Source organism: Leucoraja erinacea, chromosome 44 (genome assembly GCF_028641065.1).
Source record: "Leucoraja erinacea ecotype New England chromosome 44, Leri_hhj_1, whole genome shotgun sequence".
NCBI classification, from domain to species: domain Eukaryota; kingdom Metazoa; phylum Chordata; class Chondrichthyes; order Rajiformes; family Rajidae; genus Leucoraja; species Leucoraja erinaceus.
The window spans coordinates 772,245-795,000 of NC_073420.1; the positions used below are offsets into that span (position 1 = coordinate 772,245).

A 22,756-nucleotide genomic window follows, 5' to 3' on the forward strand; every position below is an offset into this window, starting at 1 on the left:
GCCAATGAACTGTGTGTGGCCTCAACTACCCTCTGTAGCAGAGAGTTCCAGAGATTCACCACTCTCTGTGTGAAAAAAGTTCTCCTCATCTCGGTTTTAAAGGATTTCCCCCTTATCCTTAAGCTGTGACCCCTTGTCCTGGACTTCCCCAACATCGGGAACAATCTTCCTGCATCTAGCCTGTCCAACCCCTTAAGAATTTTGTAAGTTTCTATAAGATCCCCTCTCAATCTCCTAAATTCTAGAGAGTATAAACCAAGTCTATCCAGTCTTTCTTCATAAAACAGTCCTGACATCCCAGGAATCAGTCTGGTGAACCTTCTCTGCACTCCCTCTATGGCAATAATGTCCTTCCTCAGATTTGGAGACCAAAACTGCACGCAATACTCCAGGTGTGGTCTCACCCTGCCTCACCCTACTCCTGCACTTACCCAACCAGATGCAACTAAATTTAAATTTGCTCTTTCTTCCTTCATAGCAAAAGGATTTGAGTATAGGAGCAGGGAGATTCTACTGCAGTTGTACAGGGTCTTGGTGAGACCACACCTGGAGTATTGCGTACAGTTTTGGTCTCCTAATCTGAGGAAAGACATTCATGCCATAGAGGGAGTGCAGAGAAGGTTCACCAGTCTGATTCCTGGGATGTCAGGACTTTCATATGAAGAAAGACTGGATAGACTCGGCTTGTACTCGCTAGAATTTAGAAGATTGAGGGGGGATCTTATAGAAACTTACAAAATTCTTATGGGGTTGGACAGGCTAGATGCAGGAAGATTGTTCCCGATGTTGGGGAAGTCCAGAACAAGGGGTCACACAGTTTAAGGATAAGGGGGAAATCTTTTAGGACCGAGATGAGGAAAACCTTTTTCACACAGAGAGTGGTGAATCTGTGGAATTCTCAGCCACAGAAGGTAGTTGAGGCCACAGTTCATTGGCTATATTTAAGAGGGAGTTAGATGTGGCCCTTGTGGCTAAAGGGATCAGGGGGTATGGAGAGAAGGCAGGTATGTGATACTGAGTTGGATGATCAGCCATGATCATATTGAATGGCGGTGCAGGCTCGAAGGGCAGAATGGCCTACTCCTGCACTTATTTTCTATGTTTCTATGTTTCTTCCCAATAAGTCCTCCCTCCACCACCTCCAGTTTAAATTCCATTTGGAATATTTTGGAGGACCAAGAAACCAAGAACCTGATCATTATATTCACCAATAAAAAAATACATCACTCGTTCACAAGGTCCATTGCAAGGGCATGTAATTATATTTTAGTTAGAGGCACAAGATGTTTTCGCCCACTGAAGGGCCGACAGTTCAAATGTTTAATGCAGGGTAAACACTAACAATAGTCTGAACAAATTGAGAACAGAGAAAACTTCAAAGATTTCACATGAGGTATCTCAAAAGCAATCAGTCTCTCAGGGAGTGAACGTTTTACATTGCAGATTAGATTCGACAATTGAGCACAAAGGACATTTGCACACGTAAAATTTTGAATTCAAAGATTTAAAGGAAGCAATTCTAAACCTGCATCTCAGAAGATGGAGCAAAACTCAAGTACAGTTTTGTTTAAAGGTAGACAAAAATGCTGGAGAAACTCAGCGGGTGAGGCAGCATCTATGGAGCGTAGGACTAGGTGACGTTTCGGGTCGAAACCCTTCTTCAGACCTTTAACTGGTGAGACATGCAGTCTCAATGGAACAACATTCAAAATAACAGAACGATGGCTGCACAGGCCATTTGTCCCATCATGCCCATGCTAGCTCTTTGCCAGAGCAATCCATTATTTCCATTCCCAGTGGCTTTCCAATTTTTTCTCATCATATATTTATTGTTTCCTCTTTAAGGCCACGTTGGAAGCTGCTACATATAAAATTCTTAAGGGTTTAGACAGGCTAGATGCAGGAAAAATGGCCCCCATGTTTGGGGAGTCCAGAACCAGGGGCCGGGAGGGGGTGTCACAGTTTAAGAATAAGGGGTAGGCCATTTAGGACTGAGATTTAGGAACTAGTCCTTCGCTCCATAGATGCTGCCTCACCTGCTGAGTTTCTCCAGCAATTTTGTCTACCTTCGATTTTTCCAGCACCTGCAGATCTTTCTTAAACAAGTAGTTTAGTTTAGTTTAGAGATACGGCGCGGAAACAGGCACCGACTAGTGATCCCCGCACATTAACACTACCCTACACGCACGCTGGGGACAATTTTTTTACGCTTATACCAAGCCAATTGACCTACAAACCTGTACGTCTTTGGAGCGTGGGAGGAAACCGAAGATCTCGGGGAAAACCCACGCAGGTCACGGGGAGAACGTACAAACTCCGTACAGACAGCGCCCGTAGCCGGGATCGAACCCGGGTCTCCGGCGCTGTAATAGAACTCAGGTGTTAGAGGTTATGGGGAGAAGGCAGGAGAATGGGGTTAGGAGGGAGAGATAGATCAGCCATAATTGAATGGCGGAGTAGACTTGATGGGCCGAATGATCTATTTCTGTTCCTTGTGACCAATGATATCCATATAACAACGATTTTGATCATGACAAGTCTGTATACAATGGCAATGAAAATAAGGAATATAATAGTGTTTTCACAGTTGACAAAATTCCAGATAAAATATGATCAATAAATAACCCTTAAAACAAGATCCCAACACCTATTTACAAATACAATGCAATGTTGAAAATTGGATAAACAACTATATGAAGCCACATATTGCCAATAAAATTCTCTATTGTAGCCATATCTTAAATTGTAACATGACATTATTTCCAATATCAACAGAACGAACTATAACAAACCTTCGAAGGTACACAAAAATGCTGGAGAAACTCAGCGGGTGCAGCAGCATCTATGGAGCGAAGGAAATAGGCAACGTTTCGGGCCGAAACCCTTCTTCAGACCTTCAACTGGTGAGACATGCAGTCTCAATGGAACAACATTCAAAATAACAGAATGATGGCTGCAAAGACCATTTGTCCCATCATGCCCGTGCTAGCTCTTTGCCAGAGCAATCCATTATTTCCATTCCCAGTGGCTTTACAATTTTTTCTCATCATATATTTATTGTTTCCTCTTTAAGGCCACGTTGGAAGCTGCTACATATAAAATTCTTAAGGGTTTAGACAGGCTAGATGCAGGAAAAATGTCCCCCATATTGGGGGAGTCCAGAACCAGGGGCCGGGAAGGGGGGGGTCACAGTTTAAGAATAAGGGGTAGGCCATTTAGGACTGAGATGTGGAAAGACTTCTTCACTCAGAGAGTTGTGAATCTGTGGAATTTTTTGCCACAGAAGGCAGTGGAGGGCGATTCACTGGATGTTTTCAAGAGAGAGTTTGATTGAGCTTTTAGGGCTGATGGGATCAAGGGGTATGGGGAGAAAGCAGGAACGGGGTACTGATTGGGGATGATCAGCCATGATCATATTGAATGGCAGTGCTGGCTCAAAGGGACGAATGGCCTAATCCTGCACCCATTTTCTACAGCATATATGTAGGCAGTTAAATTACAACTAATCGGTAGTAAAGAAGGAAAACGCAATTATTTTAAGAGGACTAGAATACAACAAACAGGGATGCAATGCGGAGGCTCTATAAGGCGCTGATCAGACGGCATTTGGAATATTGTGAGCAATTTTGGGGCCCCATATCTGAGGAAGGATGTGCCGGCTCTGGAGAAGATCCAGGGGACGTTTACGAGAAGGATCCCAGGAATGAGTGGGTTAACGTATATGATGATGAGCGTTTGACGGCTCTGGGCCTGTATTCGCTGGAGTTTAGAAGAATGAGGGGAGACCTCATTTTAGCATACAGAGTAGTGAAAGGCCTGGATAGAGTGGATGTGGAGAGGATGTTTCCACTAGTGGGAGAGTCCAGGACCAGAGGTCACAGCCTCAGAATTAAAGGACGTTCCTTTAGGAAGAAGATGAGGAGGAATTTATTTAGTCGGAGGGTGGTGAATCTGTGGAATTCATTGCCACAGAAGGCTGTGGAGGCCAAGGATATTTTTAAGGCAGAGATAGATAGATTCTTGATTAGTATGGGTGTCGGGGGTTATGGGGAGAAGGCACTAGAATGGAGTTAGGAGGGAGAGATAGATCAGCCGTGATTGAATGGCGGAGTAGATTTGATGGGCTGAATGGCCTAATTCTATAGGCCATTCGGCCCTTCGTAGCAGGAGGAGAACTGACAGGATCACATTGCCCTGCACTGTGTCTATCTGGTCCAATGCAAAGTGCCGCTCTATTTATTTTTAAATAGACAGATTTATTTTTTAATGAAAATTGAAAAAAAAACTCAAATAAATTAAGATTGCACCAAGGAATTTGAACAAGCACAACCAGTAACGTTTGTTCTCCTCTAGAGAGAGACTCGATGAGCCTGAGATTTTCTTATACACATCGATATTTGAAAAGGCACGTACATATCAACCGTATCCAAGTAAGAACCTTTAAACAGGTTCTTATTTTAACGAGGCTGGCGAAATATCGATCGTAAGGCAGATTCCCGTTTCCTCCAGGAACGCCCATCGTCCATTGGAAGGCTCCATTGACTTGTGGCCATTTTCTTACCACCCTCGGTTGCCAGAGGTTAGTCGGTGTTTCCGTCATCCGGTTGCGCTGGGCAAAATGTGGAATTTAGAATTCCTCGACGCAGGATATGCGGGCAGAAAGATCCGGAAGGAATGTCAGCAAAGCCTGTGAACAGAGAGGGAAACATCAGAATTTTACACCTGTTGATCCATCATCAGGTCACAAGGGATAACCATATAATATAACCATATAACAATTACAGCACGGAAACAGGCCATCTCGACCCTTCTAGTCCGTGCCGAACACATAATCTCCCCTAGTCCCATATACCTGCGCTCAGACCATAACCCTCCATTCCCTTCCCATCCATATAACTATCCAATTTATTTTTGAATGATAAAAACGAACCTGCCTCCACCACCTTCACTGGAAGCTCATTCCACACAGCTACCACTCTCTGAGTAAAGAAGTTCCCCCTCATGTTACCCCTAAACTTCAGTCCCTTAATTCTCATGTCATGTCCCCTTGTTTGAATCTTCCCTACTCTCAGTGGGAAAAGCTTTTCCACGTCAACTCTGTCTATCCCTCTCATCATTTAAAAAACCTCTATCAAGTCCCCCCTTAACCTTCTGCGCTCCAAAGAATAAAGCCCTAACTTGTTCAACCTTTCTCTGTAACTTAGTTGCTGAAACCCAGGCAACATTCTAGTAAAGGGATAGGAGTAGGATTTAGGCCATTCGGCCCGTCGAGTCTACTCCGCCATTCAATCGAGGCCTAAACAGTCACATGGATAGGACAGGTTTGGAGGGATATGTGCCAAACGCGGGCAGGTGGAACTAGTGTGGGCAAGTTGGGCCTGTTTCCACGCTGTATCACTATGTTCTTTGTACTCTTCCATATCCCGTTTCCCTCTCCCCGGATTCTCGGCCTAAAGAAGGGCCTCAACCCGAAGCGTCACCCGTTCCTTCACTCCAGAGATGCTGCCTGTCCCGCTGAATTACTCCAGCAATTTGTGTCTATTTCCAGACTGCGTATGCTTTGATTCACTGGATCTCGGGATTTGGTCATAAGGTGATACGAGTAGAATTAGGCCATTCGGCCCATCAAGTCTACTCCGCCATTCAATCATGGCTGACCTATCTCTCCCTCCGAACCCCATTCTCCTGCCTTCTCCCAATAACCCCGTACTAATCAAGAATCTGTCTATCTCTGCCTTAAAAATATCCACTGACTTGGCCTCCACAGCCTTCTGCGGCAAGGAATACCACAGATTCACCACCCTCTGACTGGAGAAATTTTTCTTCATCTCCTTGCTACAAGAACGTTCTTTAATTCTGAGGCTATGACCTTTATTCCAAGACTCTCCCACTAGTGGAAACATCCTCTCCACATCCACTCTATCCAGGCCTTTCACTATTCGGATTCCCCCAAACGTGAAGATCAGTGGCCTCATCACCGATCCCCATATAACCATACAACAATTACAGCACGGAAACAGGCCACTCGGCCCTTCTAGTCCGTGCCGAACACTTACTCCCACCTAGTCCCATCTACCTGCACTCAGACCATAACCCTCCATTCCTTTCCCGTCCATATACCTATCCAATTTATTTTTTAAATGATAAAATCGAACCTGCCTCCACCATTTCCACTGGAAGCTCATTCCACACAGCCACCACTCTCTGAGTAAAGAAATTCCCCCTCATGTTACCCCTAAACTTTTGTCCCTTAATTCTCAAATCATGTCTGAACCTCTTGTTTGAATCTTCCCTACTCTCAATGGAAAAAGCTTATCCACGTCAACTCTGTCTATCCCTCTCATCATTTTAAAGACCTCTATCAAGTCCCCCCTTAACCTTCTGCGCTCCAAAGAATAAAGCCCTAACTTGTTCAACCTTTCTCTGTAACTTAGGTGCTGAAACCCAGGCAACATTCTAGTAAATCTCCTCTGTACTCTCTCTATTTTGTTAACATCTTTCCTATAATTTGGCGACCAAAATTGTACAACGTACTCCAGAATTGGCCTCACCAATGCCTTGTAGAATTTTAACATTACATCCCAACACACGGAACTCCGCTGCTCACTGGCAGCCAACCGGACCAGCCCTCTTTATGGCCACTCTTTGTCTTCTGCCATACCTGCTATCCATTCACCACCCACCCAGCACACAAACTGTTCACCCTCCTACCTGTTCCGGTAATGCGCTACCGCAGCATGCGGAGCAAAACCACCAGATTCAAAAACAGCTTTTTTCCTCAGGCCATCAGACTACTCAACACACTTAAGAAAATTCCATGAACAGTACCCAAACAAAGACAAACAAACTGTGAAAATAACTTTGGCTCAATGTCTCCAGTACGAAATTTGCACTTTTTCTATATTGCACCTTTCATTGTTGCACCATTTTTAAAATACCTCAACGTTTTTGCTACATTTTGGCACACTGTGAATATTTTAATATTTTTAATAATGTAATGTCTATTGTCTATTTTTATTGGTATGTTGTCTGCCTGTGTTTTTAATATTACTTGCACATTTGGAGTATGGGGAAAACGTAATTTCAATCCTCTGTGTAACTACTGTCTCTGCCTTTAAAAAATATCCACTGACTTGGCCTCCACAGCCGCCTGTGGCAAACAATTCCACACATTCACCGTCCTCTGACTAAACCAAATTCTCCTCATCTCCTTCCTAAAAGAACGTCCTTTAATTCGGAGGCTGCGACCTCCAATCCTAGACCCACCCACTAGTGGAATCCTCTCCACAAACAATTTATTTCTGCAAAAGTTATTGGTGCTTAGATTTATTGTAGATAGGTTCATTTCAAATATGGTTGTTGTACTTCAGTGTAACCTTCTTGTGAGGTGAAGGCGGGTGAAACAATAGATAATAGGTGCAGGAGTAGGCCATTCGGCCCTTCGAGCCAGCACCACCATTCAATGTGATCATGGCTGATCATCCCCAATCAGTACCCTGATCCTGCCTTCTCCCCATATCCCCTGACTCCGCTTTCTTTAAGCGCCTATCTAGCTGTAATTGAATTGATAAATAAAGTTTACTTTGAACTTTGAACATTCTGGCAGAGTTGACTGGTGTGTCTACTCACCCTTCTGCACCACATCAGGAAGCCCATAGGGCTCGTATTCCGTTTCATCGTAGGCCACAGACAGATGGTGCCGGAACTGGCGGCTTCTGCGTATTCTCTCGGCGAGCTTGGCGGGGTCGATTTTCATGGCGAGCGCCGCGGGGTTCAACCCAGCCGAGGGACCTCGAGGTTGACCGTGATGAGGCGGCCTCGGGCTGGTCTCGGCCTGGTCCCGCTCGACGGAACGGCCGACCGCTTGTTGCCCGGAGACCGATCCACGCTCCGAACCCGCGGCCATCCCCGCTGCGTTGTCCCGATAGGCCGGCTCAGTGACCGCGGACCACGTTTCGTCGGCAGTCTCCGGGTCTTGGTGCTTCTCCAGCAAGTCTGTGTAGACGAGAAGGTTCCTGTCGACCTCTTCGCTTTTCTCCCGCACGGCTTGTCTCAAAGCCATCAGGTCAGCGTGCATCTGGCTCGCTGTGACCTCTGCAGTACCTTAAAGAAACGCGTACAATTCTACCATTAATTTCCACAGGGCTTGTATACAAAAAAAAAGATTGTAATGCTGAGTCAAAAAAAAATAGGTGCAGGTTGTAGGCCATGCCCCGAGTCAATATATCATGGCTGACAATCAGTATCCAATAGGTGCAGCCACATCTAACTCCCTCTTAAATATAGAGGCCATTCGACCCTCTGTTCGAGTTCCCAGCACCGCCATTCACCAGAGGGCTTGTATACAAAAAAAAAACGAGGTGATCATGGCTGATGGTCCATCATGGCTGATCATCACCAATCAGTACCCCGTTCTTGACTCTGCCATCTTTAAGAGCTCTATCTAACTCTCTCTTGAAAACCTCCAGAGAATTGGCCTCCACTGCCTTTCTGGCAGAGAATTCCACAGATTCACAACTCTCTGGGTGAAAAAGTGTTTCCTCATCACCGTTCTAAAGTGTTTCCTCATCGCCGATCCCTTATTCTTGAAGAAAGAACTGCAGATGCCGGAAAAACCGTAAAACGCTGGTAGCAAGAAAAATGGCTGGAGAAAACTCAGCGGGTGAGGGGCAGACATCTAGATGACCCTGCCTCACCCGCTGAGTTTCTCCAGCATTTTTCTTGACTACCCCTTTAAGAGCTCTATTACTCTTCTTGAAAACTGAATTGGGCCCCTGGTTCTGGACTCCCCCAACATCGGGAACATGTTTTCCCGTCTACTCAATAACCGGAAAAAAAAAGTATGTAGCCTGAGGCCTTTTGCTCACCCGCTGGGATTTTTTTACCCCTTATTCTTAAACTGTGGCCCCTGGTTCTGGACTCCCCCAACATCGGGAACATGTTTCCCGTTACTCAATAACCAAAAGTATGTAGCCTCCTTTTGCTCTGGGATTTTATTTCATTCAATGTTTTATTCTTAATTCTTAATGTTGTATTCTTAATTATCTACTGCATGGTGTGTTGTTGCGAGCGGAGCGCAAAGGCAAATTCCTTGTATGTGAACTTACTTGCCCAATAAATGTATTAATTCATTCATTCAAAGCCAATTCAAATGATACCTTGCCGATGATCAGTCATTGGCTCGTCATGAAGGCCACTGCACTGTAGATGTTCGGTGGACAAGTCCTCATCCTCAGACGCATTCTCTCGTTGCTTCAGCCTGCTCAGCAGATTAATTTTCTCTTCATTCAGGTCAACCGCTGCTTTCTGCAGAGTCTCAACCTGCAAACAGCATTTCAGCAAGAGATCAACGTGGGCCCATGGCAGAGCCTGCGTGGCAAACCTTATTTTGCATTTTCCCACTGATGGGAGAGTCGAGGACTAAAGGGCCTGTCCCACTTGGCGATTTTTTGGGCGACTGCGAGATTTTTAAGGGTTTGGACACGCTAGAGGCAGGAAACATGTTCCCGATGTTGGGGGAGTCCAGAACCAGGAACCACACACAGTTTAAGAATAAGGGGTAAGCCATTTAGAACGGAGATGAGGAAACACTTTTTCTCACAGAGAGTTGTGAGTCTGTGGAATTCTCTGCCTCGGTGGGTGGAGGCCGGTTCTCTGGATGCTTTCAAGAGAGAGCTAGATAGGGCTCTTAAAGATAGCGGAGTCAGGGGATATGGGGAGAAGGCAGGAACGGGGTACTGATTGGGGATGATCAGCCACGATCACATTGAATGGTGGTGCTGGCTCGAAGGGCCGAATGGCCTCTACTACTGCACCTATTGTCTATTGTTTCACCCGCCTTCACCACACAAGAAGGTTACACTGAAGTACAATAACCATATTTGAAATGAACTTATCTACAATAAATCTAAGCACCAATAAATTGTTTGTGGAGAGGATTCCACTAGTGGGTGGGTCTAGGATTAGAGGTCGCAGCCTCAGAATTAAAGAACGTTCTTTTAGGAAGGAGATGAGGAGAATTTTGTTTAGTCAGAGGACGGTGAATCTGTGGAATTGTGGAGGCCAAGTCAGTGGATATTTTTTAAAGGCAGTGATAGATAGATTCAGTGAGAGTGAGAGTGTGAGAGAGAGAGAGTGTGTGTGTGTGTGTGTGTGTGTGTGTGTGTGTGTGTGTGTGTGTGTGTGTGTGTGTGTGTGTGTGTGTGTGTGTGTGTGTGTGTGTGTGTGTGTGTGTGTGTGTGTGATGGGTGTGTGTGTGATTTGTTTTTTTTTCCAATTACGAGCAGCTTTTCAAGTCGGTGACCCCTGGGTAAAACACGAGGTGCCTGAACATGCGTCTTGAAGAAAATGGCAGCACAAAGGTAGAGTAGCTGCCTTACCGCGCTTGCAGCGCCGGAGACCCGGTTCATTCCCGACTACGGGCGCTTGTCTGTGCGGAGTTTGCGCATTCGCCCCGTGACCTGCGTGCGTTTTCTCCGAGATGTTCGGTTTCCTCCCACACTCCAAAGACGTACGGGTAATCAGGTTCATTGGCTTGGTGTATGTGTAGAATATTGTCCCGTGTGTGTGTGTGTGTGTGTGTGTGTGTGTGTGTGTGTGTGTGTGTGTGTGTGTGTGTGTGTGTGTGTGTGTGTGTGTGTGCAAGATCGTGTTCGTGTGCGGGGATCGCAGCTCTGCGCGGGCCAAAGGGCCTGTTTCTGCGCTGTATCTCTAAAGTAAACTAAAAGGGGAGAACTATGCGGGACATGGGACACTTGGGTACCTGAATCTGCAGGACAGACTTCTCAAAGTGGGCTTGCTCCAGCTCTTGGTAGAGGTGCTTCTCAGAGTGCTTCAGACTTTCAACTGTGTCTTCCAATGCCCCGCGCTCCGCTTCCAGTGCCTTGACGTGGTTCTGCATCCCACGCACCGAGCCCTGTAACGAGTGCAGTTCCGCTCGGTTGCTTCCTCTCTCGGCTTCCAAGGTGGCAACATCTCCCAAGACCTCCTGCTTCCACTCCCGCAGCGCGCCCAGCTCCTGCCGAAGACGCTTCCGCTCGTCGCTGCTCACCCCCAGCTGATCTTCGCCGGATCGGATCGCGTTCACCGAGTTCTCCCTCTCGCGTGGCGAGCCGTCTGCTGCTCTCCGCGCTTCTGAACCAAGCTGTTCCTTCCCCCGTTTCAGAATCGTGCATTCGTCGTTGGGGCTGTTTAACTCGCCGCTCAGACTGTGGACTGCTCCCAGAGTCGGATCATTCACGCCGCCACCTTCCTCTTCAAAGTCTTCTTCAATCAGCCCTTCCTCCGACTTTTCTTCACTCGCAAGAACTTTGGTTGGGGAATGTCCACTGGCTATTGTTCGTGGTTCAGCTTGGGCCGCCTCAGCGTGAAGGACCATCAGCCCCTCTGCCGGATCATCAACCTTCACCGGCAAACCATCAGAAGATCTGATGCTTTGGCTATTCTGCGCTGGGTCGGTACTGCCACTGCCACTGCCCTCGTGGCCCAGTTCCCTGGGTGGCCGTCGACTCTCAACATCCCTCTTCGCTTGGGCACCAGGAGGAAGTGTGGAGGACATCTCCATGTCTCCTTGTGGAGGTCCTGCAGATGAGGTAGAATTTGCCTTCCCCCCTCCTGGTACGATCGACTGATCATTATTACGGTCAATGGCTTTGCCGTTTCCCTTTGCCGGTGGTTGCTGCCATTTTTCAACATCCTCTCCCACCTCGGGCACATTTTGCGTGGCTGGATCATTCACGGAGGGCCCCTTCTCTTCCCCAGATGGCTTATGTTGTGATGCGTTCACTCCACCCTGGAGGGAATGTTCGTGGAATCCAGGCTCTGACCGTTCCACCGTTTCAAACTGTGATCGCCGTGTATTTTCGTGAGCAGATCCTCTCGCGGAGGAAGCTGGCTTTTGGCCCAATTTTTCGACTGACTGCGAACTGCGATTTCCCCCCTCAATTTGGTGGCCTTGAGGAGTTTCTCCAGTGTCCTGTCCCGGGGCAGCTCCCTTGTCAGGGCTGGTACACGAAATCTCCGCGACGGTCTTCGAATCGGCTCTCAGCCTGTGATTCTCCTGACTGAGGGAAGACAACGTTAGCAACGCGCTCTGCAGACGTCCATTTAAGACCTGGATGTTGAGCTCCTTCTCTCCCAGGCTCTGGAGGAGGCCCTCGATATTCTTGCTCTGGGCATCCAGGGCCACCGTCAGCTGTTGGGTCTCCCTGTGAATGCGAGACTGCAGGTCATCGAACATACCCTGGGCGCGCCTCTTGGCGTCTCCTTCTTCCTCCTTCTCCCTGGTAAGTCCGTCGCATTTTCGCTGCAGTTCTTCCAAACGCTCCCGGAACTGGCCGCCGAGCTCACAGACCCCGCTCTCGAGGAGTTCCGGGAGCAACTCCTGACCGCTGCTCGTCTCGCCCTCTCCCGCCGTTTCCACGGAAGAAACGTCCCCCTCATTGGGCGTGTGCTCCGTCTTTTCCCAGGATACGCTACGCAAACAGTTTGGGAAGAATGAAGCAATGTCGTCGAGCTCGAGGCTGTGAGCATCCTTGCCCTTTAAATATTCCAGCAAGGCTCTGCCTTTCTCATTCACTGCCCCATCCTGCGCCTCTATGATCTCCTCGACGCAAGTCTTGTCGCCTTCCAGCCGCGCAATTTGTTGAGCGAGTCGTCGCATTTTCTCCGCCGCGGCGCCCTGCAGGATCGGAACGTCGCCGCTCGGTTCCCCGCCATCGCATTCGGCGATAGCCGCCGGCTGCAAGACTCCTCCCAATTCGGCCTGGTTGGCCTCTTGTGCTTTGGCCACACGAGCCCTCTCTTGCTCCAGCGCCGTTTCCAAAGCGGCGATCTGCCCGGCCTGCTCGCTGGTGCGCGCGGCCTCCGCGGCCCGTCTTTCCGCAGCCTGCTTTAGTTTCCTCCTCAGCTCCGCTGCTGTCCGCTTGTCCTTCTGCCCTTCCCGCGTCTTGCTCTCGAATTCCTGCTTGGTGTTATCCAACTCGCTCCGCAAATCCCGGTTTTCCGTCTCGACTTCCTTCAGCTTCAACTCCAGCTCTCCGACACGGGCGTCCGCGGCAGTCAGCTGGTCGAGCCGCACGATCCCCTCGCGGGGTATCATCGCCTCATCGTCTGCTCCGTTGTCTTCCAATTCTTCCTTCACTTCCCCCTGGACCTCTGGGAGTCTCGCCTCCATTTTCCCTTCAGCACATGGGAAGCCATCGGTGGTTTTATCCAACTCCGCCGATATTCCACGGTCCAAGTTAGCGTCGGTGTCTTTGGTGAGACCTTCTTCCATCTCGCCTCCAGAACCTGGGTCCACGTTAACGGACTTTGCCACCTGCTCCGGTATTTTCCCTTCGACTTCCACCCGAATTCCCAACGCCGTCTCCGGATGATCGGATTTCCCATCCTTTGATCGGCAAATATCGTGCTCCCGGTTAGGATCTGATCGGCTGCCCTCGATTCCTCCGTGTTTATTCAATTCGTACGTGTTCTACGAGTTCGTCTTGTTAACAAGATCCAATAGGTCGATAGATTTGGACGCAAGAGCCAGGTTTTCAGCTAAAAGACAAAATTAAATTTCCGCTTAATATTGGCGCACGGTGAAACAAACTTCAAATTTCACAATGCCAGATTAGCAAAGCTTTTTATCAGATCAGATTCAATTCAGATTCAATTTAATTGTCATTGTCAGTGTACAGTACAGAGACAACAAAATGCATTATACTACCCACGGTCCCATTATAGACAATACACCATAGGTGCAGGAGTAGGCCATTTGGCCCATCGAGCCAGCACTGCCATTCACTATGATCATCCAAACTCAGTACCCCATTCCTACGTTCTCCACATATCCCCTGATTCCGTTACCACTGAGAGCCCTCAATCTAACTCTCTCTTGAAACCATCCAGTGAATCGGCCTCCACTGCCTTCTGTGGCAGAGAATCCCACAGATTCACAACTCTCTGGGTGGAAAAGTTTATCCTCATCCCAGTCCTAAATGACCTCCCCTTTATTCTTGGTAGACAAAAATGCTGGAGAAACTCGGCAGGTGAGGTAGCATGTATGGTGCGATGGAACAGGTGATGTTTCGGGTGAAGAAGGGGCTCGACCCGAAACTTCACCTGTTCTTTCGCTCCATAGATGCTGCCTCGCCCGCTGAGTTTCTCTTTTGTCTACCTTCGATTTTTCCAGCATCTGCAGTTCTTTCGAGGGAGTTAGATGTGGCCCATCAAGTCTACACCGCCATTCAATCATAGAAACATAGAAAATAGGTGCAGGAATAGAGGCCATTCGGCCCTTCGAGCCTGCACCCGCCATTCAATATGATCATGGCTGATCATCCAACTCAGTATCCCATCCCTGCCTTCTCTCCATATCCCCTGATCCCTTTAGCCACAAGGGCCACATCTAACTCCCTCTTAAATATAGCCAATGTTTTCACACAGAGAGTGGTGAATCTCTGGAACTCTCTGCCGCAGAGGGTAGTCGAGGCCAGTTCATTGGCTATATTTAAGAGGGAGTTAGATGTGGCCCTTGTGGCCAAGGGGATCTAAGGGGGTATGGAGAGAAGGCAGGTACGGGATACTGAGTTGGATGATCAGCCATGATCATATTGAATGGCGGTGCAGGCTCGAAGGGCCGAATGGCCTCTACTCCTGCACCTGATTTCTATGTTTCTATGATCATATTGAATGGCGGTCGGTCAGGCTCGAAGGGCCGATTGGCCTCCTCTTGCACCTATTTTCTATGTTTCTTAACATTCCCCTTATTCTTAAACTGTGACCCCCTGGTTCTGGACTTCTCCCAACGTCGGGGAACATTTTTTCCTGCATCTAGCCCAATGGTTCCCAACGTGGGGTGTACGCCCCATAGGGGGGCAATTTGATTTTTAAGGGGGGCAATTGAGAGCGACTGAGGAGGTCTGGGTCCAAATTTTCGTTTTTTTTTTTTTTTACAATTTTTTAGTAATTTCTTGCTCAGAACTTTAACTGTCTTTTGTTTATTTCATTTTTCTTTTTCATGGATGCCATGTTCTTTTGAAGCTTGTTTAAACCAAGGTATTGGCGTTTTAAGCTTCTTCAGCTGAAACGGAGTTCACTTTTTAAATGATAAGAAATTATATATCACCACATGGGGGGGGGGGGGGGCATCAGGATTTTAGAGGTGACTAGACTAAGTGCAGACCCGTTGGGTCTGCTCCCCCAATGGTGTGATCCCCCAACCCAATATTCCACCATGCACCCGTCTCCTCCAATGGAACTGAAGCCGTTCTCAAAAGTAAGATTGCAGCACTGCCCTGCCTCTCTCAGCAGTGGATTAAAAAAAAAATCCAATGGCACCTCCCCTGCCTGCTGCAGCAGTGAAAAGTTCAGTGTCCCTGTCTTGCAACTTTGTTTCGAAGTGTGTTGGAAGCTGACATGCAGTAAATACAAGGAGGAAGCGTTTAAGTTAATTTTGGGGGGGGGTCACTTGGGTGGGGGGGGGGGGGGGGGGGGGGGGGGGGGGGGGGGGGAGAAGGATTTGATTAAAAACGTTGCACTTCAACACGACGAAATGAAAATGAGGCGGCGGATACATAGAAAGAAAAGCGAAATCTCTACCGAAATGGAAAAGATCTCGGAGATTGAGCGTCTGGATTGGGCGTGGCAATGAATCAAAGGAAGAAATGCAGCCGGCAGCCGTACATGCAAATGAATCCATTCCGATTGGACATCTGCGAGCATCGGCCATTCCGATTGGACATCTGCGAGTATCGGGCACGAATCGAAAGGCAGGAAGGGCGCCGGTCGGCAGTCGGTCGGATGGCCCGAGTTTTATAGATATACTAGACCAAGTGCAGACCCGTTGGAGGTCTGCTCCCCCAATGGTGTGATTCCCCCAACCCAATATTCCACCATGCACCCGTCTCCCCCAATGGAACTGAAGCCATTGCCAAATGTAAGTTTCCAGCACTCCCCTGCCTCCCTCAATTGCACCTCCCCTGCCTGCTGCAGCAGTGAAAATTTCAGTGTTCCTGTCTTGCAACTTTGTTTCGAAGTGTGTTGGAAGCTGATAGGAAGGAGCAGCCGTCAACGAATCAAAAGGCAGGAAGGGATCCGTACTGCAGGCGGACGGATTTGAGTTTTATATATTAAAATAGATAGAAGATAGATAAGAAGATTAGGTGGGGCATGGCCAATAAAAGGTTGGGAACCACTGCCTGTCCGATCCCTTAAGAATGTTACATGTTTCTATATGAATGAATGCTGCATAACATAATATCGATGGGGGGTGGGGGGGGGGGTGTCGACGGCAATACAATAGCAATCCCTACCTTTCATCTCTTCTCTGGACCTCTGACTCAGTGCGAGCTGCTGCTCCAGTTTTTTCAGTTGCGTTTCCAAGTGCAATATTTTCTGAACACTTTGCTCTTGCCAGGTACTGATAGACTCCTTCTCCTTCAGTGCACTCTGCAAGGGGAGTAAATGGTCATCAAGTAAAAATATGAATCAATTATTATTATCTGCCTTGTTCCTGCAATCATTTGAAGGGGTGACAGGAAGAGATCAAGCATCGTTACCTTTTTGCAGAGGTTCCATTCATTCGTTCTACATCGCTGTCTATATCTCTCGTTTCCCCTTCCACAGGCTCTCAGTTTGAACAAGGGTCTCAGCCTAACTCTTTATCCACAGATAAGAACTCAATGAAAAGCTGGGCAAGCTCAAGAGGACGAGTGTTGTTCTCCAGTTTACTTTGAGAGAAACAGAGCAGAAACAGGCCCTTTGCCCCACCGAGTCTATTGTCTATTGACCCCACTGTCTATTCGGAGTCAGGGGATATGGGGGAGAAGGCAGGAACAGGGTACTGATTGGGGATGATCAGCCATGATCACATTGAATGGTGGTGCTGGCTCGAAGGGCCGAATGGCCTACTCCTGCACCTAGAAGATTGAGGGGGGATCTTATAGAAACTTACAAAATTCTTACGGGGTTGGACAGGCTAGATGCAGGAAGATTGTTCCTGATGTTGGGGAAGTCCAGAACAAGGGGCCACACACACAGTTTAAGGATAAGGGGGAAATCTTTTAGGACCGAGATGAGAAAAACATTTTTTTTCACACACAGAGAGTGGTGAATCTGTGGAATTCTCTGCCACAGAAGGTAGTTGAGGCCACACAGTTCATTGGCTATATTTAAGAGGGAGTTAGATGTGGCCCTTGTGGCTAAAGGGATCAGGGGGTATGGAGAGAAGGCAGGGATGGGATACGGAGTTGGATGATCAGCCATGGTCATATTGAATGGCGGTGCAGGCTCGAAGGGCCGAATGGCCTACTCCTGCACCTACTCCTGCACCTAGAAGATTGAGGGTGGATCTTATAGAAACTTACAAAATTCTTAAGGGGTTGGACAGGCTGGATGCAGGAAGATTGTTCCTGATGTTGGGGAAGTCCAGAACAAGGGGCCACACACACAGTTTAAGGATAAGGGCGAAATCTTTTAGGACCGAGATGAGAAAAACATTTTTTTTCACACACAGAGAGTGGTGAATCTGTGGAATTCTCTGCCGCAGAAGGTAGTTGAGGCCAGTTCATTGGCTATATTTAAAGGGAGTTAGATGTGGCCCCTTGTGGCTAAAGGGATCAGGGGGTATGGAGAGAAGGCAGGGATGGGATACTGAGTTGGATGATCAGCCATGATCATATTGAGTTTGGCGGTGCAGGCTCGATCTACCTTCGATTTATCCCCTCTACTCCTGCACCTCTTTTTCTATGTTTCTATGTTTAGTTTGAGTCCGCGCTGACCTGTGATCCCCGCACATTAACACTAGGGACAATTTACACTTATACTAAACCCAATGACCCTACAAACCTGCACGTCTTTGGAGTGTGGGAGGAAACCGAAGATCTCAGAGAAAACCTACGCAGGTCACGCGGGAGAACGTGCAAACTCCGTACAGACAGCACCCGTAGTCGGCATCGAACCTGCGTCTGAAAGCGCCGCAAGTCGGAACCTCTACCGCTGCCGCCCGCTATTCTTCTGCCGTTGTACATTTAAACAAACTGCTCGGAGGCCCGCAAATGGCGAAAAGGAGCGACTGTGTGTCCCGACCCGAAACGTCACCCATTTCCTTCGCTCCATAGATGCTGCCTCACCCGCTGAGTTTCTCCAGCATTTTGATCTACCTTCGATTTATCCAGGACATCTGCAGTTCTTTCTCAAACAGATTTATCCACATGAGAGAGTTTTGCTACAATACATGTCGGTGGTTTAAATCGAAGGTAGACACGAAATGCTGGAGTAACTCAGAGGGAAAAGCGGCATCTCTGGAGAGAAGGAATGGGGTCGAGACCCGAAACGTCACCCATTCCTTCTCTCCAGAGACGCTGCCTGTCCCGCTGAGTTACTCCAGCATCTTGTGTCTACCTTTGCTACAATATAGTTCTATCTCTGCCGACGTGCCTGAAGGTTTTCCTGAAGATCGTTCCCATTCTTCTGGTGAACCGCAAGCTCCTTCTCGGCCCAGTGAAGTTTTCCTTTGACTTCCTCCAGCTCTCGATCCACCACCTGTTTTCCTGCTTCCATCTGTCGGGAAAAATTAAACCACATGAACTCACGATATCAGCCCCATAAAGACATTGGAGTAGAATCAGGCCATTCGGCCCATTGAGTCTACTCCGCCATTCAATCATGGCTGATCTCTGCCTCCTAATCCCATTTTCCTGCCTGCTCCCCATAACCCTTGACACCCGTTCTAATCAAGAAATTTGTCCATCTCTGCCTTAAAAATATCCATTGACTTGGCCTCCACTGCCCTCTGTGGCAATGAGTTCCACAGATTCACCACCCTCTGACTAAAGTTCCTCCTCACCTCCTTTCCAAAAGAGTGCCCTTTAATTCTGAGTTTAGATCAGTTCAGTTTATTGTCACGTGTACCGAGGTACAGTGAAAAGCTTTTGTTGCGTGCTATCCAGTCAGTGGAAAGACAATACATGATTACGATCAAGCCATTTGCAGTGTGTGGATAAGGTGTGAGAAAGTGGAATCTCATGTTGACAGGGGTGGTAAAGAAAGCTTTTGGTGTGCTGGCCTTTATAAATCAGAGCATTGAGTATAGAAGCTGGGATGTAATGTTAAAATTGTACAAGGCATTGGTGAGGCCAATTCTGGAGTATGGTGTACAATTTTGGTCGCCTAATTATAGGAAGGATGTCAACAAAATACAGAGAGTACAGAGGAGATTTACTAGAATGTTGCCTTGGTTTCAGCACTAAGTTACAGAGAAAGGTTGAAACATAGAAATTAGGTGCAGGAGTAGGCCATTCGGCCCTTCAAGCCTGCACCGCCATTCAATATGATCATGGCTGATCATCCAACTCAGTATCCCGTACCTGCCTTCTCTCCATACCCCCTAATCCCCTTAGCCACAAGGGCCACATCTAACTCCCTCTTAAATATAGCCAATGAACTGGCCTCAACTACCCTCTGTGGCAGAGAGTTCCAGAGATTCACCACTCTTTGTGTGAAAAAAGTTCTTCTCATCTCGGTTTTAAAGGATTTCCCCCTTATCCTTAAGCTGTGACCCCTTGTCCTGGACTTCCCTAACATCGGGAACAATCTTCCTGCATCTAGCCTGTCCAACCCCTTAAGAATTTTGTAAGTTTCTATAAGATCCCCTCTCAATCTCCTAAATTCTAGAGAGTATTGAACAAGTTAGGGCTTTATTCTTTGGAGCGCAGAAGGTTAAGGGGGGACTTGATAGAGGTTTTTAAAATGATGAGGGGGATAGACAGAGTTGACGTGGAAAAGCTTTTCCCACTGAGAGTAGGGAAGATTCAAACAAGGGGACATGACTTGAGAATTAAGGGACTGAAGTTTAGGGGTAACATGAGGGGGAACTTCTTTACTCAGAGAGTGGTGGCTGTGTGGAATGAGCTTCCAGTGAAGGTGGTGGAGGCAGGTTCATTTTTATCATTTAAAAATAAATTGGATAGTTATATGGACGGGAAGGGAATGGAAGGTTATGGTCTGAGCGCAGGTATATGGGACTAGGGGAGATTATGTGTTCGGCACGGACTAGAAGGGTCGAGATGGCCTGTTTCCGTGCTGTAAATTGTTATATGGTTATAAGGGAATAACGTTTAGTGCGAGGTATAGGGATGGTGAATCTGTGGAAGACAAGCACCCGTGGTCAGGATCGCTCCTGGGTCTCTGGCGCTGTGAGGCAGCAACTCTACCGCTGCGCCACTGTGCCGCCCTTGGCTATGAAAGGGAAGAGAGTGGTGAGTCTGTGGAATTCTCAGCCTCCGAGGGCGGTGGAGGCCAGTTCCCTGGATGCTTTCAAGAGAGAGCTAGATAGGGGAGTCAGGGGATATGGGGAGAAGGCAGGCACGGGTAATTGATTGGGGACGATCAGCCATGATCACAATGAATCGAAGGGCTGAATGGCCTCCTCCTGCTCCTATTGTCTATGTTTCTATGTTTCTAATTGTCACGTGTGGAGACTAAAACCATGGGGCTATTGCCCACTGTGGTGACAAGTCAGTCTTCTTTCAGATACGTTGAGAAACGTTACTTTATTGATTTTAGCCTGTAACGACAGGTGCTCGGTCTTGAGCTGCTGAATCTCCTGACTCGTTTGGTTTCTCTCTTGTTTGTGTTGATGTTCAAGGCTGCAAAATGTGCGTTGCTGGTCGGCCAGCTCCTGAAATCACAGAGAGAGGGTGAGTGAGAGAGAGTGGGAGTGGGAGAGGGAGAGGGAGAGGGAGAGTGCGGGGGAGAGGGGGAGTGAGAGTATGAGTATGAGTGAGAGTGTGAGAGTGTGAGAGTGTGAGAGTGTGAGAGGGGAGAGAGGGGGAGAGGGGGAGAGGGGGAGAGGGGGAGGGGGGAGGGGGGGGAGGGGGGGAGGAAGGAGGTGGGGGGAAGGGAGGGAGAGAGAGGGGGAGGGAGAGAGAGGGAGAGGGAGAGGGAGAGGGAGAGGGAGGGAGAGAGGGGAGAGGGAGAGGAGAGAGTGAGAGTGAAAAGCACTAATATATATATATATGTATAAAGAGAAATAAAGGAGAGAGGAGAGAGAAGAGAGAGGGAAGGAGAGAGGGAGAGAGGTGAGAGGGGGGGAGAGGGGGCGAGAGTGTGAGGGAGGGAGAGAGAGAGAGGGAGAAATACATACGTGAATCTATATTGATGGATTTCAAATATGTTTTATACTTTGGCAATATAACAATGTTTTTTTATCATGCCAATTACGTTTGAAAATTGAATTGAAATTGATAGAGGGGGGAGAGGGGGAGAGAAGAGGGGAGGGAGAGAGGGGAGAGAGGGGGGAGAGAGGGGGAGAGAGGGGGAGAGAGGGGAGAGAGGGGGGGAGGGGGAGAGGGGGAGATGGGGAGCGAAGGGGAGAGAGGGGGGGGGGGAGAGAGGGGGCGAGAGGGGGAGAGCGAGGCGGAGAGGGAGAGGGGGAGAGGGGGGGAGAGGGGGAGAGAGGGGGGGAAGAGAGGGGGAGGGGGAGGGGGAGGGGGAGTGGGAGAGAGCGTGTGAGGAAATTGTGAGTATGAGGGAGGGAGAGAGAGAGTGGGTGAGAGTGAGAGTGAGAGGGGGAGGGAGAGGGGGAGGGAGAGCGAAAGAGAGAATGAGAGAGAGAGAGAGTGAGAGAGTGAGAGGGAGTGAGAGGGTGAGAGGGAGAGGGGGAGAGGGGGGAGAGAGTGAGAGGGGGAGAGGGAGAGAGAAAGATAAACCTGCTGATATTCTTTCTCCGTGCTCTTTGCTCTTCGCTCCATCCCGCATCGAACACTCTCTGCGTTCTGCCGCTGACAGTTCAGCTCCTCGGAAACCTGCTTCAACTTCTGCTCCAGAGCCACACACTGAGAGGAACATATTAAATCCTCACAATACCATCCCACTTTAGCACGATTACACATTCTTTCTCCTTAAAAAAAAAAAGCCTTGCGTTTATCAGTATGGGGACTAAAGTCGACAATGAAGAATAACATTCCTCCTTGTCTGAAGAAGGGCGTCTCCTATTCCTTCCCTCCAGAGATGCTTCCCGAGTTACTCCAGCTTTTTGTGTCTATCCGCCTTGTATAGAGACCTGCCAACTCCCCTGCGACTCCATCTAATATTGGGACTTCCAGGTGGTCGGCGCGACTCTGGTCAGCAGCGGCCTCTGCAGTCTGTCCGCGTTTTATTATTTTCTGTCTGTGTTTTTATGTAGTTTTTGTTATTTTTTGTTGGGGGTGTGTGTGGGGGGTGGGGGTGGGGGGGGGTGGGGGGGGGGGGAAACTTTTTAAATCTCTCCCTGCACGGGAGACCCGACCTTTTCTCGTCGGGTTTCCGTTGTCGTTGGGGCCGCAACGAGGAGCGGTCTCCAACAGAAGAAGCCGGGGACTCTGGTGCTACGACTCACCGTCACCATCGCGAAGCTGGCCGAGTCCGGAGCGGGTGGAGCGGTGGTGGAGCGCTGCTGCTGCTGCTGCTGCGGCCCGACCGGAGAGTCGGAGGCTCCAACGGCAGGTCTGTGGACGGCGGCACCGGGAGCCCGCGGGTCCCTGGAGGGAGACCGCTTTTCAGGGCTCTCGCAACGGCGACTTCCCCCGCCCGAGTTGCGGGGTTGAAGAGCTCCTGGAGCGGGGCCTACATCACCGCCCCGCGCGGCTTGGAATGGCCGCGGGACTCTGCGAGCGCACGCCGGGGGCTCTAACATCAAGACCCGGTGTGCGACCTTGCACCACCCGGCGTGGCTTTAATGGCCGCGGGACAATCGCCATCGCCAGCCGGGGGCTTTGACTTTGACTCTGAC

The 22,756-nt window shown here is 48.7% G+C and overlaps 2 protein-coding genes across 3 annotated transcripts in view; both read right to left on the minus strand.

The window, feature by feature from the left end:
* Positions 1-1,239: 1,239 nt before the first annotated feature.
* On the minus strand, positions 1,240-13,474 carry LOC129714991 (uncharacterized). Its single transcript, XM_055664797.1, has 4 exons — positions 10,763-13,474; positions 9,159-9,321; positions 7,630-8,103; positions 1,240-4,687 (listed from the first exon to the last, which is right to left on the minus strand). Exons 1-4 carry the CDS (start codon positions 13,274-13,276, stop codon positions 4,581-4,583), a joined length of 3,258 nt encoding a protein of 1,085 aa, XP_055520772.1. The 5' UTR covers positions 13,277-13,474; the 3' UTR covers positions 1,240-4,580.
* A 4,797-nt stretch (positions 13,475-18,271) lies between these two features.
* LOC129714963 (centromere protein F-like) overlaps positions 18,272-22,756 on the minus strand; it is a 22,974-nt gene continuing 18,489 nt past the window's right edge. The window contains exons 8-10 of one of the 2 annotated variants that reach the window (XM_055664752.1): positions 21,696-21,821; positions 20,537-20,665; positions 18,272-18,546 (exon numbers count right to left, since the gene is read on the minus strand). In XM_055664752.1, coding sequence (XP_055520727.1) covers positions 18,406-18,546; positions 20,537-20,665; positions 21,696-21,821 — 396 coding nt within the window. In that variant the 3' untranslated portion in view covers positions 18,272-18,405. The remainder of the gene's footprint in view (positions 18,547-20,536; positions 20,666-21,695; positions 21,822-22,756) is intronic. The other variant, XM_055664751.1, reaches the window with a different exon arrangement.